This window comes from Nannospalax galili, unplaced genomic scaffold (assembly GCF_000622305.1).
Source record: "Nannospalax galili isolate Female #2095 unplaced genomic scaffold, S.galili_v1.0 scaffold530, whole genome shotgun sequence".
Lineage (NCBI taxonomy): Eukaryota > Metazoa > Chordata > Mammalia > Rodentia > Spalacidae > Nannospalax > Nannospalax galili.
Window position 1 is genome coordinate 250838 of NW_008328331.1, and position 17968 is coordinate 268805.

The window sequence follows — 17968 nt, forward strand, 5'->3', positions numbered from 1 at the left end:
TCCCAGCACTCAGGAGGCAGAGGCAGGTGGATCTCTGTGAGTTCGAGGCCAGCCTGGTCTCCATAGCGAATCCAAGCCAGCTAGGGCTACAGGGAGACCCTGTCTCAAAAAGATAAAAAAAAAAAACCAAACTATTTTATTTCTTTTAATTATGTGTATGTGTGTGTATCTGTAGGTAGATGTATGCATATGAGTTAAAGTGCCCAGGGAGGCTCAAAAAGGGTTTTAGATTCCCTGGAGCTGGAGTTATAGGCAGTTATAAGCTCCCTGGTATGGGTGCTGGGAACTGAACTCAGGCCCTCTGGAAGATCAGCAAGTGTTCTCAATCACTGAATCATCTCTCCAGCCTGAGCAGGAACTTCTTAATTAGATAGAAACTTAAGACTTCCCATAGGATATCAGATTTGTTGGACCAGAACAGTCCAGTTTGGATTTGTGGCACAAAGAGGAAAAGCCATGTTTACTTGTAAGGCAAAACATAAAGACAACAAAGTTTTAAGATCTTATCTCTAGGGTAAAAGCTATGGAAGTGTTTAAAGAATAGATTCTAAAATGTTAGGCCTCTAGGGCTTCCTTGTTCATGAAGTATTTGGCTATAAACAAATAAAAACATAATCGCAAACTGGTTATGGTAGTGCATGTCTGTAATTCCAGTACTCAAGAGGCTGAGGCAAGAGGATTGCCATGAGTTTAAAGACAGCCTGGGCTCCATAGTGTCATAGTACAAAGTGAAGCAAGTGCTGTGGACTATGAAAGAAATGAGTAGGCTGCAATGAAAAGCTAATCAGAGACGGCTCCTGTTTTACAGTCTGTGTGAGTGAGTTGGTTGGGGAAGAGAGGAGATTGATAAGCTAAGGATGGTGGCCTGAATTCTGGCTGAGGTGACAGATCCGTTTTTAAATGGAGAGCACTAAAAGAGAAGCATAAGCTAAGTTAGGAAATAGAAAGCTTCAATTTGAATATAACTTCTGGACTACTTAGAGATAGTCAGTGGACTCAAAGGTAAGCAGTTTTATGTATGAGTGTGGAACCTGTAGAAAGTCTCTTGGAAATAGAAAAGTTTCAATGTTGGACATTGAAATCTATAGAAATGAATATGATTGCCTGGTGAGAGAAAAAAAAGTGTAGGATGATGCCTAGAGCCAGAGCATTGGGACCTGATCATGATAAGGTAAAATTAGAAGAATGCTCTTTACTTTCTAGTTTGCTTTTATGATTTAGTATTTGATCAGTTCTGAAAATAGCTATTTTACATTCATTTTGAATGTGTTTTAAATTTTTTTGTTTTATTTTTATTTTATATGCATGAGTGTTTTACCTACATGTAAGGCACTCTGTATGCAGTGCCCATGGGGGCCAGAAGAAGGCGCCAAAGCTCCTGGAACTGGAATTACAGATGGTTGTTTGCCACCATGTTGTTGCAGGGAACTGACCCAGCATTAAAATACTCTTAACCACTGAGTCAGCTCTCTAGCTTAGTGAAGAGTACTTTAATGATGAAATGAGTACAGCTCTTAGTATGTCAGAAATAAGCATTACTTTTAACAGATAGCAATCAGTACTACAGTGGTCATTGGCACATTCATGTCTGGCTTTGTGTGTGTGTGTGTGTGTGTGTGTGTGTTTTAATTTTTTAATTTAATTTAATTTTATTTTTTGTCCCTGTAGGTTTCCTGCACCCCATGTAATATACCAATTGGAACCCCTGTGAGTGGCTATGCTCTTTACCAGCGACACATTAAGGCCATGCACGAGTCAGCACTCTTGGAGGAACAGCGGCAGAGGCAAGAACAGATAGATTTGGAATCTAGAAGTTCTACAAGTCCATGTGGCACTTCAAAGAGTCCAAACAGAGAGTGGGAAGGTAGGTAGAAGGAACTGGTACCACAAACAACTGTCTTGAAGGGAAACAAACCTAAACCCCAAACTCTTTATGTTCTCTAAACCATTTCAATCAGTCTCTTATACCCATCCCTGATAGATGATTCTTTAAACTGGCCCCATCTATACTATTAAGTATTGGTGACTACCAAAATATAATGGTAACATTTTAAATAGAATTCTAGTTAATATGACTTTTTTGAACTCATTTTTCTGCTGAAAGACCATAAAAACCACACTATATCCTCCACTAGTGAAATTCTCACAGTAAAACTGATGTTCTGTCATTGAAGCGTGTCCCCTATAGCATTGTAATATTCTAGCTGATGTGGGAGACACACTATTGTAGTGGATAATGACTACCCTGACTCCATCTTCAGCTGGTTTTAGCTGAGTGGCCATGAGCAAGACACTTAACCTTTCATAGCTTTAGTTTTCTCATCTATAAAGTGCCAATACGTATTTACTGCTGGGGTTATAAAGTTAAAAAAAAGAATGAACTTTTGAGTATTGTTTGGCTCAGCATTTATATACAGGATGTACAAAGTCACATGTTAGTATATGTACAGTATAATAGAAGTGCCTGTTATTGTAGTATCACTCTTTTTAAAAAAATTTTAATGTATGAGTGTTTTGCCTGCATGTGTGTAAGTGCACCTGTTCTGTGTAATGCTGGAGGAGATCAGAAGAACGTGTTGGATTCCCCTGGAACTGGAGGTTACGGATGGTTGTTAGCCACCATGTGGGTGCTGGGAATTGAACCAGGGTCCTCTGCAAGAGTAGTCAGTGCTCTTAACCACTGAGCCATCTCTCCAGCCCCATGTTGTGTCATTATTATTTCAAATGATGAGTTGGAATTGCTGCATCCTGTATGATACATTCTTACTGTAACACAAGGGGGTAATTTCTAAATTTTAATATTTGTCTAATGGTTGGAAGAATTGGCAAATGTATTCTGGCTGGTAGTGAACTGACTATATATTTACAATAGCATTACAATATTCTTAGAATGCAAGAATGTTAAAATTGTTTATGGATGATTCAGATGATTTTGTAGTACTTTATATAGACAAGAATAGACAGCTTTGGAAAGCCTTGTGTACATGTTAAGGGCAGGATTATAGAATTAGCTGATCCTACTAACTCTTTACTCCATGTACAAATCACAACAGTGATGAGTTATTAGTAACATGACACACTGAACCTCTTATAATTGAAATTTCTATGCATTTGTTGGCATCTTAAACCCTTTAAATTAAAAAATTGTGTGTGTTTATGTGTGTGTGTGTGTGTGTGTGTGTGTGTGTGTATGTGTGTGTGTACACACTGTGCACTTGGAGATCAGGGGGACCTCCTTCCACTATGGAATCCAGGGATCAAACTTAGGTCATTGGGCTTATGAAACAGCATCTTTACTTCTTGAACCATTTCTCCATCCCTTACATAAACATAAATCTCATGCTAGAAGATACATTCATTAAGGAATACTCACATACTCACTTCTTCCTGCTTGGCATTTAGCCTATCAGGCTTGCTAGGCCAAGTTCCCTGGCACTGAACTACAACCCAGCCCTCAGAGATGTTTATCCTTTAGACATCCCAGTTATGAAGAAATCTGTTAGGAGATAAATATAGGTTAAAAGTCTCTTTATTTCTTATAAATTATTTAGGATAGTTTTTGTTTGTTTTGCTTTTTGACACAAGGTCTTCCTGTAGCCCCAGCTGACCTGGAACTGGTTATGTAGAGATCTCACAGAGATCCACCTGCCTTTGCCTCCCAAGTGCTGTGACTAAAGACATGCAGACATGCACCACCATCCCGGGAAGGGTAGATTTTTTTTTTTTTTTGAGGATAAGGTTTATATAATACAATATGCATGGAAGGGAGGGAGGGATGCTAATTCAGTCATTTGTTTAACTCCTACCAAAACACACCATTAATTAGTAATATGTGAGTGCTTCTGATATAGATATCATAAGACATTTTAGAATCTCAGCATCTTTTTTTCAATTCACATTATAAATTGAACTGTATTAAAGAACTAGAGTGACTGAACCAGGCCAGAGCCACAGAGTTTGGCTTGATACTGTGAGCTGCATTTCTCTGCAGTTAATCACCTCAATTCTGTGTGGTTTCAGTGGTGTCTGAATTCTTAATCATAATGCAGTGATCTTAAAACCTTACTTTTGTGTTAAATGACTATGACATTAAGAACTTTGCAGTATGATTCTGTTAGTCTGATATATTCCATACAGTAATTTGTTTCAACAAGCTCTTATGTTGCAAGAGTCCTTTGAGGTTGGTCATACTTTTTCAAATAACATTGAAATATTTACAGTTACTTATATATGAAATATTTGACAATTTTTTTTTGCGGGGGGTCTTTTTGAGACAGGGTCTCCCTGCAGCCCCAGCTACCCTGGAACTTACTGTGTAGACCAGGCTGGCCTTGAACTCACAGAGCTCCACCTGCTTCTGCCTCCCGAGTGCTGGGACTAAAGGCATGTGCCACCATGCCTAGTGACAAAAATGTTTTAAACACAACTTCACAGAATAGTTTATAGATTAAAAATAGCAAGCTGGGTGCAGTGGCACATGCCTTTTTAATCCCAGCACTTGGGAGGCAGTGGTAGATGAATCTTTGTGAGTTTGAGGCCAGCTTGGTCTACATAGCGAGTTCCAGGCCAGCTGAGGCTACAGGGAGACCCTGTCTCAAGAAGGACCAAAATAAATAAATTAATTAATTAATTAACTCATTCATTTTAAAAAATAATTTTTAAAAAAGATTAAAAATAGCTACAGTATCAATATGTATAAAACTATAATACCAGCTCAAAATAGTAGCTCATGTTTGTAATTGCAGCACTTGAGGGGTTGAGGCAGGAGGATTGCATAGTGGGTTCTAGGCCAGTCTGGGCTATAGAGTGAGACTCTGCCAAAATAAACAAAACCAAACCAGAAAAACCCTGCTGTCAAATGCATACTAGTGTTCTCCAGGAATTAAGACCATGTGTTTTATTCTTACTTCATGCTCTCATTTATCAGACAGCATTTACCTACTTGTTGATTGTGTTCATTGCTGTCTAAAATAATTGATACAATTATTGTTGGTGTGCCCCCTTTAAATTGTGCTTTTCTCATCTGTGGAAAGGTTTTCTAATAATTAAGAGAATTGTTTTCTCTTTCAACTGACAATTTACCTGAGTTGACCCCAGCTTTACTTACCACTTCCAGTGAAGAAACATCCACATGTAAGAGAAGTTCTAATGCCAGTGTAACAAAATCTGTCCAGTCAAAATAAGTTCATGTTCTATGGAACTGAAAGGAACTTTTTTGTATTTATTTTGTTTTGTTTTGTTTTTCCAGCTCTGGGTATATGCTGATTGAAATAGCTGTGGTTAGAACCATCTAAATTTCTATCATTATTCTAAAAAGTAATATCAGATTTTTCTACATATTTATAAATTAGTGGAAATGATGCAGTCAGCCATTGAATTTTATTATTATTATTATTTTTTTTTTTACTTTATATGTATGAGTATATTGCCTGCATGTATGTAATGCCTGTTGTGCAATGCCTGTAGAGGTCAGAAGAAGGTGTCAGATTCCTTAAACTGGAGTTATGGATGGTTGTAAGCTCCCATGTAGATGCTGAGAATTGAACCCATGTCCTATGCAAGAGCAGCCAGAGCTCTTAAGTGTTGAACTGTCTCTCCAGTCCCTTGAGGCATTGAAATTTTAATGTAATATGTTAAATTTTCTAGGATAGAAGAAACAATTTGTTTGTTTGGGTTGTGTGTGGAGGTGTTTGATATATTCTTGAACTCTCCTATCCTCTGCCTCAGATTCCCAAGTATTGGGATTATAGGCATGTACTACCATGCCCAGTATTAGTTTTTCGTTGATTTATAAATTTGTTTACTATGTATACAAATACATAATAATCTAGTATAGTAATATACTAAAGATAGGTACCATATGCCACAGGCATCTGAACTTCAATATCCATGCAATCATTCAGTGGAAGACTAATGCATTGTACTTTAGAAATCAGGGTCTGGACTTACACAGCTTAAAACACAAGTCCCTTTGAGTGTGCCTTTGGATGGGCAGTTAAGTGTGAGTCTTCTAAATCTCAGCTTCCTTACTTGCAAGCTGGCATTAACCTCACTATTTGTGAGAACCAAATGAGAATCCATAGACTGCATAGCGTCTAACACTTGAATATTAGTTGATATTACTGTTACTGTTTCTGATTTCTTTTTTTTAAATATTTTATTTATTTTTATTTTATGTGTGTGAGTGTTTTGCCTTTATGATTGTAAGTACACCATGTACATGCAATGCCCACAAAGGCCAGAAGAGGGTGTTGGATCCCCTGGAATTGGAGTTACTGATGGTTGTTAGCCACCATGTGGGTGCTGGGAACGAAACCCAGGTCCTCTGGAAGAGCAGCCAGTGCTCTTAACCAATGAGCCATCTCTCTAGCCCCGTTTCTGATTTTTTTTATTTGTTCATTTGTTTATTTTGTTTGTTTGTTTGTCTTCAGTCATTTTGAGGCAGCGTCTCCCTGTAGCCCCAGTTGGCCTGGAACTCACTATGTAAACCAGGTTGGCCTCAAACTCATAGAGATCTGCTTGCCTCTGCCTCCCCAGTGCTGGGATTAAAGATGTGCACCACCACGCCTGACCTGTTTCTGATTTGTAAAAGTGTCTTAGTATGCAAAGAAAACTTTTTTTTTTTTTTTTTTTTTGGTCTTTTTGAGACAGGGTCTCCCTGTAGCCCCAGCTGTCCTGGCACTCACTATGTAGACCAGGCTGGCCTTGAACTCACAGAGACCTGCCTGCCTCTGCCTCTGCCTCCCAAGTGCTGGGATTAAAGGCATGCACCACCATGCCTGGCTGCAAAAAAAAAATTTATGATTGTGATAATAAATCCTTATTTCAAACCAGTTATGGACTTTAACACTTAAGTGATTATATTAGAGTCCTTTTTGGGTGGGAACTACAAGGACGCCCACTATTTTCTTAACATATTGTAAGGAAAACACATGTGTAAGGAAAACACAAATTTAGATGTTTGAAAGGAGATGACAAATTGTTATTTACAGGAAAAATTTATCTATCTAGAAAGTATGAAAGGGCCTGGGACATAGCCCAGGGGCAAAAGTGCTTCCTTCATAAGCTGAATGACCAAGCTTGGTAACCTTAGGTTGTTCCCTGGAACTTGCCAGCACACTTATAGGTGAGAGGGGAGTTGGAAACAGGAGAATCACTGGAAGCTGGTAGGCTGGTTAGCCTATGGTATTCTGCATGGCAGAAACAGGATCTAGGTGGAGCTAAGGACCTCCCTAAAGCTGTTCCCTGACCTCTACATGAATGCTGTTGTATGCACGCATGCGTGCACACACACACACACACATAATCATGTACACACAACAAATTTTAAAATGTTAAAGCATAAACAAATCAATTGAAAAATGACATAAAAGGGAAGTTCATTACATTTCTTAGAAAAAGCTATTATAGGGTTGGAGAGGTGGCTCAATGGTTAAGAGCACTGGCTGCTTGTGCAGAGGACCCGGGTTCAATTCCTAGCATTCACATGGCATCATCTAGGGACAAAATGTCCAAATACTTGGAGCCTATGGGGGACATGTGTGAGTGCACTCACACATGCAAGCAATACACTCATACACATAAAATTGGTTGTGCATGCCTTTAATCCCAGCACTTGGGAGGCAGAGGCAGGCAGATCTCTGTGAGTTCAAGGACAGCCTGGTCTACATAGTGAGTTCCAGGATAGCTGGGGCTACAAGGAGGCCCTGTCTCAAAAAGACAAAAAAGTAAAAAATAAAAAAAATTAAAAGTTGTTACACAGAAGCCTATATCTTTTCTGCTAATCAGAAGTATCCAGTTATGTACTGTATTAGTCACTTTTCTGTTGCTGTGATAGAAACACTGACCCAAGCAATTTCTAGAAGGAAGAGTTTATTTGAGCTTACAGTTCCAGGGGAATTACAGTCCATCATGGCAGGGAGGCTTGGTGGCTGGAGGTAGCTGGAGCAGGAGCAGCAGAAGCTAAGCTCTCACATCATCACACAGGCACAGGGAGCAAGAGGGCACCTGCAGATCTGGCAAGGCTTAAGAATTCTCTAAGCCCACCCCCAGTGACGTGCTTCCTCCAGGATAGCCACACCTTCTAAAACCGGGGACATTTTCATTCAAACCATCACATGTGTACACACACACACACACACACACGAGAACATGCACAAACTAGGAAATTTTTTAAAGAAACCTACGAACTGATATGACAAATTGAAAAGAATCAATATTATAAAAAGAAACTCTCTTGTTCCTTTGTTTATTCATACATTTAATGCAAGACAGATAAGAATTCCAGTGATATTTTGGGTAGGAAATACTCAAAGTTATTTTAAATGTAAATTTATCTGGATAAGCTGGGCATGGTTGCACAAATCTATAATCCCATTACTTTGGGAGCCTGAGGTAGGATAATTGTTAAGTTTGAGGCTAACCAGGCCTACATACTAAAACCCTGTTTCAGAAAATTAAAAACCAAACAAATATAGCTGAAAGTTTAATTGAATAAGATTAAAAAATGATGAGTAGTGAATGGTGTTTCTTCTGTCAAACATTGAAATGCCACACATCTAAGTGCTAGAGATGATTTTTACTTTGTGCTTTCCTGATTTTCAAAACTACAGCATATCAATTTTGTTTTGATAAAAGAAAAACTTGGATCTGCATGATTTCACACACTTGTAATGTGAGTGCTCAGGAGAAGGAAACATGAGGATCTCCAATTCCAGGCCTATCTGGATTATCTAATATGACCCTGTCTAAAAAAACAAAAAAAGGAAAAATTATATCTTTATAATTACTTTAAATGTTTTTGTGTCTGTTTGTGTACACATATACACTGTGTGAAGGCCAGAGATCAACCTTGGGTGTCCATGTATCATCCACCTTGGTTTTGAAACAGGGTTTCTTACTAGCCTGGGGCTCTTCTATTATGCTAGGCTAGCTTACTAGTTAGCCCCAGGGATTGGCCTGTTTCTACTTCTCCAGTGCTGGGATTTCAAGTGTGTACTACTATGCCCGGCTTTCTTACATGGGTGCTGGGAATCAAACCTCATACTTTCTGTAAGCACTTTACCAACTAAACTCTCTCTCTAGCCCCCTATATATTTTAAAGTAGTAGTGGCTGCATTTTTGGTATGTCATAGAAATATTAAAATTTTCAATGTAGAAATAACTTTCTTAAGTACTTTTCATTATTGTTACATTTAAATTCATAATTGTATATGTGCTTTTATGGAATTTTTAATTAGCTTTATTCTTTTTTTTTAAACTTTTCATTTTTTAAGTTTACTTTTCTGATTATTAGTAGTCAACATCAGCAAGCTAATTATAAGGATTGAATCCTCAGAAAGCTGACCTGTAATTCAGGTCAGACTTGAATTCACCGACTCACTTAATAAGTTAATGTTTGTCTATTGTGATTTTATTACATGTCAAAACACTTGATTTTCCTTAAGAATTTTTGTTGCTTAAAGGTAAAAATTGTCATTGGATTTCTGAGGGTTTTATTAGGCTATGTAGTATTGGATACACATAGCAGAATTAGATTTAATAGGATTTCTTAGCATCTTTGTGGGTGGATTTTCCCCCAGTAATTTTAGACCTTATTATTATTAGGGTTATTAGGGTATAAGATGGATCTGCCCCTAGATGGTATGGGCTTGGTCCTTTCACACTTACTATTGTAATTTGGGGTTTTTCCCTTACTTTGATAACTTTAACTTTCATAGGAAAATCAGTCGCCTATATGCCTTATGCTGAGGTCAAACGTGCTCTAGAACAGGAAGCACAGATGCACAGTACCGCAGCAAGGTCAGCCTCACCGTGTAGGCTCTCTCCAAGAGAAGTCAGTAAAGCCGCCTCACAGCCTGATATGAGTGCAGCCCGCTATAGTGTCCCTCCAGGTAAATATTGCCTTTCTGCACTGTGGCTGCTGGCCATCTACCCAGAGATGTTCCACATGGGTGTTTTACATGAATGACATGTCTTTTAGGACGTGTCTTTGCTGTCTCAAAATATCTTTCTTGTTTCTCTGCATTCCATTGTCAGTTATGTTCAGATTCACTGGGCCACTGGGAAATCTTGTTGACACATGTATTTTGTGATTGGTTTTTCTTTCAACAGTGCAACTACTTCGTAAAGTTCTTGAGACGTTTTCCCTCAGAAATTAAAGTGTGCTGTGAAAGCCAGAATCGGTGAATATTTCTCAGATTATGGGGAGACAGAGGATGCTTGCCAGGTTAATAACCAGGTCTCCCTCCTGTGTGAAGTAACAGCGGCATCTGTTCCACAGAAACTCCCTATTCTTACTTCTACTGTGAGGATAAGAGCAGGTGATGGAGAGAGACAGTTCCTGCAGAGTGATGCTGCCCCTGTTAAGCAGAAATAGTTGCTAGGAAAGTCAGCTTGAATGCTCTGGTTTGAAAGAAAGGAAATACTTTTACCTCATAAACACCATTTGGTATTTGAGTATGTTCAGTGACAGAATTTTTAAAAAATAGAAATGCTCATCCTTAGCTTCATCTGACATTTATAATTTAATTTGTGATAGATTTAGGAACAACTGAAAAAGGTAGCCTGTAGCACACCAGGAAATTGACTACTTTAAATCCTTTTTTCCTTTTAAAAGTCCTTCAACCTGCTCCACATCAGGTGATAACTAACCTTCCTGAAGGGGTTCGGCTTCCAACAACTCGACCAACGAGACCACCTCCTCCTCTCATCCCATCATCTAAAACCACAGTGGCTTCAGAAAAACCATCCTTTATAATGGGAGGCTCCATCTCACAGGTAAGTGGTTTTTCTTCATGACAGATTTCTGTTGAGTCCTACTGTGGTAAACCTTTTACCTCTTAACACTAGTTTTCTTAGTGTACTGATAATCATCTTCCTTCCTAGGCCTTCTCTTCTCCCACTTCCTGAAGTAACCACTGCTGTACTCTCTGTAGTGATGCATTTTCTTGCCTTTCTAGAACTTTAAGGAAAGTTTTCTTGATTTTTATTTTATGTGTATGAGTGTTTTGAAAGCATGTATATGAGTGCACCTATATCGTGCAATGTTCATGGAGGCCAGAGGAGAGTGTCAGTCCCCTGGAACTGGAGTTACAATTGGTTAACCTCCTTGTGGGTACTGGGAACTGAACCCAGGTCCTCTGCAAGAGCAGCCAGTACTCCCCAAACTGCTGAATCTTCTCTCCAGTCCCATTGTTACATCTTTCTATGAATGGGATCATATAATGTGTATTCTTTTGTGCCCTTCTATCTCACCATTATGATTTTAGGGATTCAATCAAGGTTTTTTGTGATCAGTAATCTTGCCGGTGACCTCTATTGTATAAACATACCACTGTGTTTATCTCTTCTGTTTAGGGAAACCTGAGCTGGCACCTATGAATGAAGCTGCTCTGAACATTTTTGTAGATTCTTTGTGGACATATATTTTCATTTCTCTTAATATAATTACTCGGGAGTGGAATTGTTTTACTTTATAGTTTTCCAACGAGATCCTACTGTTATGCATTACCACCAAGCATGTACGAGACCAAGATTTCTATTCTCATCCTTTTTTCCATTTGTTATTACTAGTCTTTTCATTTTAGGCATGCTTACATGTGTGGTGATATCTCATTGTCATTGTAGTTTGCAGTTCCCTGAAAACAAATGACTCTGAACACTTTTTCACTTGCTCATTGATCATACTTGTACTTCTGATTCTGTGATGTGACTACTGGATGAAGCATCTATAATCTGAATATATGAAACCTGAAATCTTCTAAAGTATAACACTTTCTGAGTACCAGCATGACATTACAAGTGGAAAATTCTACACCTTATCTATTGTGAAAGAGCGTGGTTAAAATACATGTGTACTAAAAAAATGTTATATACAATCATTTTCTTTAATTTTTATTTATTTTACAATTATTTCATGTGCACATACATAGTATACCTGTGGAGGTTAGAGGACAACAGTGGGAGTCAATTTTCTCCTACCATATGGGTTCTGAAGATTAAACTTGGGTTATCTGGCTTGGAGGCAAGAAACGGAGCCAACATATTCACCCTTTGTTGTTGTTGTTATTATTATTATTATTATTATTATTATTATTATTATTATTATTATTTGCTTTTTGAGGCAGGGTCTCCTTGTAACCCCAGCTGGCCTGGAACTCACTGTATAGACCAAGCTGGCCTCGATCTCACAGAGATCCTCCTGGCACTGCCTCCAAGTGCTCCGCTTAAAGGTTTGTGCCACCACACCCAGCCTATTTTTATTTATTTTTGAAACAAAGAGCCTTAGGCTCTTAGCTGAGAATGACCTTAAACTTCTGATTTTCTTGCCTCTATCTCCTGAGTGCTGGGATGGCAGAGGTGTGCCACCATGCCTGGTTTATATGGTGTTAGGGATCAAACTCATGACTTTGCATGCTAGGCAGATACCTTGCCAACTGAGCTATATCCCCAACTCCAGCAGTTTTAATTTTTTATGTAGTGTCCTATATTTGTTCTCCCATGATTAATTATATATTTATGTATTTATATAATTTTCATTGTGTATATTTGTTGTACTTCTTCATACAAGTGCTTATTACACATTGAGACATTCCTCTCATACCCTGATTGGTTATATTTTAGGGAGAAATCTTTACCTACTCCAAGGTAGTGAAGTATTATTCTGTTCCCTTATACAAGCTTTATCGATTGGGTTTTATGTTCAGGCTTCTGATTAGTCATAGGCTGGTTTTTGTGTATATAGTGATATGGACAACACCATTAGTTTTCATTTCCAGGTCTAGTAACGTAATTGAAAGCTTTCTTTTGATTATATTAGTGTCTTGTTTAGAAAACATTTGACTGTAAGTTTGGATTTGTTTCTACACTCAGTGCCATTCTATTGATCTGTTTGGTTTTTATGTGCATGAGTGTATTGACTACATGTATATGAGTGCACCTGTGTTAGAACCATGCATAGTGGCTCACACCTGTATTCCCAGCATGCAGAAGGCTGTCATTAGGATTACAAGTTTCTGGACTAAGTATTTCTTACTGAGATACTATTTAAATAAACAAAAACAAAAGAGGTACTTCATTGCTAAAAATTCCAGCAGTCATCTCAGCTGTTACAGAAATGGTACCAATAGACTCACTTCAGGATTATCACAGACCTTCCAACAGTATCAGCAAAGCACAGAAAGTGAAGCACAATATATCTTTGCATATGGAAATACAGCTAGCTTTGTATCTTGACTTTATCCCCTGTCATGCTCACTTAGTCCTTCTGCTAGGGTTTGTTTTGTTTTGCTAGGGGTTTAAAAAAAAGTAAGTTTTTATTTTTGTTTTGTGACGGGATCCTGTGTAGCCCATACTGGCCTTACACCTTTAAAATCTGTGTAGCAGAGGCTGTCCTTGCCTCCACCTCCCATATGCTGGGATTACAGGTCATGAGCGTCACCACACTTAGATCAAGAAAGGTGGTTTTAGTTCCTTTCTAATCTTTATGCTTTCCATTTCTTTTTCTGGTTTATACTGTCTAGAGAAAACTTGCATTGCAGTGTTGAATAGAAGTGGGCTGCATGGACATAGGTTTCTGGTTGTCAACCTTAGGAGTAAAAGCTCTCAATATGTTGGTGCTAGTCCTCATGTTTTATAAGTATATTTCTCAGCATTGAATGTTGGAACTCTTAGAGTTATACTCTTTATTTTATTTATTTTGCTTTGCTTTGCTTTGCTTGAGATGCTGTTTCATTATTTAGTCCAAACAGGCTTGGAACTTACTGTGTAACCTAAACAGGCCTCAAAGTCTTGCTTCCATCTGAGTGCTGGGTTTGTAGGTGTACATCACCATACCTGACCTGTGGTTATACTTGTCAGTTCTGGAACTTGTTTTTCTTTGGGGGCGGGGTTCTTTTTGAGACAGGGTTTCCCTGTAGCCCCAGCTGTCCTGGAAATCACTATGTAGACCAGGCTGGCCTTGAACTCACAAAGATCCACCTGCCTCTGCCTCCACAGTGCTGGGATTAAAGGCGTGTGCCACCATGCCTGGAGTATTTTGTTTTGTTTTGTTTTTTTTAATGATTTCTTTCTCTATGCTGATGTTTTGTATTTTAGCTAGACATTCTTCCTGTCCTTTCCTTTAATTCCCTAAACATGCTTCTCTTTCTTTGTCTAGTAAGTTCAAAATTCAAGGAGAGTTCATTGCTTTATTTCATTTTGTATGGCTCACTTTTTTCTTTGCATATCTCACAATTTTTTATCAGAAATTTTACTTTTTTGCTTTTTAAAAAGCAAAATGAATGTATTGTGTGCATGTATGCAAGTGCACCTGTGTCATGCAGTGCCCATGGAAGACAGAGGGTGTCAGATTCCCTGGAACTGGAGTTACGGACCATTGTTAGCCTCCATGTGGGTGCTGTGATTCAAACCCGGGTCTTCTGCAAAAACAGCTAGTACTCTTAACCACTGAGCCATCTTTCCAGCCCCCCAAAATTTTACATTAAAAAAAAAATTTTTTTTTTTTTTTGGTCTTTTTGAGACAGGGTCTCTATAGCCCAAGCTGGCCTGGAAACGTTCAAAATTTTTTTATTACGTTTATTTATTTATCATGAGAGCAATTGCCACCATGTGGATCTTAGGGTTTGAACTCAGATTGTCAAGTTTGGCAGCTACGAAGCCTTCTCACTGACCCTCAAAAGTATGTTTTATAATACATGTTTTGGGTTTTTTTGTTTATTTTGTGACAGGGCCTCCCTGTAGCCCCAATTGGCCTGGAACTCACAGAGATCCACCTGCCTCTGCCTCCCGAGTGCTGGGATTACAGCCATATGCCATCACGCCTGGGCTTTCATTTTATGGTATAACGTAGCAACTCTGGAAAATCAGATACTGCTGCCTTCCATGACTGTTGTAGTTTCTTTTTCCTGTTGTTTTTGTTTGTTTGCTTAGTGACTTTATAAAAATATTTGATTTATTATCATTTTTATGTGTTATGCATGTATTGTGTGCATGTAAGTGTACATATGTCATGCAGTGCCCTCAGAAGTCAGAAGAGGGCATCAGAATCCCCTGGAACTAGAGAGTTGTTAGTCACCATGTGGGTGGGTCCTCAAGATCAGCCAGTGCTTTTAGCCACTGAGCCATCTCTCCAGTCCCTGATTAGCGACTTTTAAAGTCAAATTTGTAAAGTTTATGTTATTTATCATGTATAGCCACTAAAGCCTCTGCTTGGTCAATGTAATGTTAAGCTAATGATTGAACAGAGATTTTCTTAAATGGACTAAAACTAATAGCCTTTCCTAGTCTTTGCTTGAGGAACACTCTATGTTGGGGTGTACCTTCAGACTATACTCAGCTAGTTGATGGGATCTGCCTGATTTTTTGTTTCCTGCTTTGCAGCGTCTTAAAGTCAGCCAGAGGTGAGAACTCCTTAGGACTTTCTTTAGTGATGAGCCATAGCCTTACAAAGAGATAAACATTTTTGACAGTGCCCTACATTTTGAGTACACTGGTTTAAGTGCTTTGTATAATTTATTAATAGTGAATATTAAATATTGTCTACATAATTTATGAAATGTCACAAGACATCTTAATCCTTTTTTTTTTTTTTTGGTCTTTTTTGAGACAGGTCTCCTTGTATCACCAGCTGGCCTGGAACTCACTATGTAGACGAGGCTGGCTTTGAAATCACAGAGATCCACCTGCCTCTGCCTCTGCCTCCTGAGTGCTAGAGTTAAAGGCCTGTACCACCATGCCCATTGACATCTTAATTCTTTAATTTTTGTGACTTAATAGTCTGTTCTGAAATTTTTGTTTTGCAGTTACTGTTTTTTATTTTAATTGGGAAAGATACAACTTTTTATAGACAGAAATGTGAAGATTTACTTTACCATCAGAAAAGACAGTGTTTTGTTTAGTCTCTTGAAATTATTTTTTAGGGAACCCCTGGCACTTACTTGACTTCTCACAATCAGGCTTCTTACACTCAAGAAGCAACTAAGCCCTCAGTGGGATCCATCTCTCTTGGACTACCACGGCAGCAGGAATCCACAAGATCAGGTCAGTGAGTGAGTGTGTGTAGTCGTAATGCATCTACATTTGTAGTGTCACGGTGAGTTCAGTGCTTGATCTTTTCCTGTTTCTCTTGCTTTTGTCCACAGCTCCTTTGACCTATATCAAGCAGGAAGAATTTTCTCCCCGAAGCCAAAACTCACAACCTGAGGGTTTATTGGTCAGGGCACAACATGAAGGTGTGGTCAGAGGTAAATTACATGGAATCTGACAGATGTATTAAGCTTTTATCCCTAGTAAATTTTCTAAAGTAAGTCATTAATCAGGGGGAGGGGGTAGCAACAGTGATGAAAGATTTCATTTTGTATCCCAGGCTGGCCTTCAACTTGCTGTGTAGCCATGGCTGGCCTCAGACTCAGTCCTCCTGCTTCAGCCATCAAAATGGATTGCAAGTATGCACCAATATAGCCAGCTTCATTTATTAATATATTTTAAAAGAAGTTTCAAGTTACTGATTTTAAGACAACCAAAACAAAATCCAAAACCAAAAAGTCCCTCCCAAACTTTGAAGTTCTATATGTCAACAGTTATTTTTCAAATAGTATTTTTATTTCTTGTATTTATTTAGTTTATTTCATACATATATAATGTATTTCAATCGTATCCACTCCTTTCTTCCCATCTTCAACTCTTCTTCCCATCCCCAACAGATCCCCTCTCAACTTCATGTACTCTGCTTATTTTTGTTTATTATTTTTTTTAAAAACCCAGAGTCCAATTAATGCTGCCTGTATATATATGCATTGGGGGGCATCCACTGGAATGAGCACCTTATCAGTGGCCATACCCCAGCCACTTGTAAAGACAGATGACTTTCCCTCCTCCCAGCAGCCATCAGTTGCCATTAGCCCCCAGCCAGGGGTAGGACCTTGTGAGCCCCATCGCCCATCCGTGATAGAATTTTGGCTGGCTTGATCTTGTACTAGTCTTGTGCTGGTATCTGCAGCTGCTAAGAGTTCATGAGTGCAACATCTATGACTTGTCCAGACTGAATTTCAGAGCACTCCTCAGCTGTTACATTCTTTCTACCTCATCTTCCATGATGTTCCCTGAGCCTTTGGTAAAGGGGCTTGATGTAGATGCCCATTCATGGCTGAGCTCTCTCACTCATGTATTTTCAGCATTTTGACAAGTTATGAGTCTCTATGATAACTGCTGCCTATTGCAAAAAGAGGTTTCTTGGGGCTGGAGAGATGGCTCAGTGGTTAAGAACACTGGTTGTTCTTGCAGAAGACCCAGTTCGTATCCCAGCACCCACATTGCAGCTAACAACTGTCCGTAACTCCTGTTCCAGGGGATCCCATAGCCTCTTCTGTCCTTTGCGGGCATTGCACGGCATGGGTGCACTTACCTACACACAGGCAATACACACATACTATAAAATAAAAATAATAAATAAATAAAATTTTTTTTTTAAAAAAAGAACTTTTGCCTACCAATGTTGAAAGCAGCACAGATCTATGGGAATAACCATTTAGAAGGCAATTCAAGCAATCATTTTTTGTTATTACAATATTATTTGAGACGTGGGGCTGGAGAGATGGCTCGGTGGTTAAGAACACTGGCTGGCTGTTCTCCGGGTTCGAATCCCAGCACCCACATGGCAGCTAACAACTGTTCGGAATTCCAGTCCCAGGAGATCCGACAGCCTCTTCTGACCTCCACGGGCATTGCATGACATGGGTGCACTTACCTACATGCAGGCAATATACACATACACATAAAATAAAAATAATAAAATATTTAAAAAAAATATTATTTGAGCCAGGTGAATGTAGCAAGTTTGCTCTAAAATACCTACATTTCCTTCTTTCTTTTTTTTTTTTTTTTTTTTTTTTTTTTTTTTTTAAAAAAAAAAAAAAAAAAAAAAAAAAAAAGAGGACGATAAATCTTTCACTGTGATATATCAAAATAA

At 38.6% G+C, this 17968-nt stretch overlaps 1 protein-coding gene across 16 annotated transcripts in view; it reads left to right on the top strand.

The window, feature by feature from the left end:
• Ncor1 (nuclear receptor corepressor 1) overlaps positions 1-17968 on the top strand; it is a 179658-nt gene that overhangs the window by 123481 nt on the left and 38209 nt on the right. For 10 of the 16 annotated variants that reach the window (XM_008824153.3, XM_029557263.1, XM_029557324.1 and 7 more), the window contains 5 exons: positions 1669-1864; positions 9720-9893; positions 10619-10779; positions 15921-16041; positions 16143-16244. In XM_008824153.3, coding sequence (XP_008822375.1) covers positions 1669-1864; positions 9720-9893; positions 10619-10779; positions 15921-16041; positions 16143-16244 — 754 coding nt within the window. The remainder of the gene's footprint in view (positions 1-1668; positions 1865-9719; positions 9894-10618; positions 10780-15920; positions 16042-16142; positions 16245-17968) is intronic. The other 6 variants (XM_029557431.1, XM_029557476.1, XM_017795661.1 and 3 more) reach the window with 1 other exon arrangement.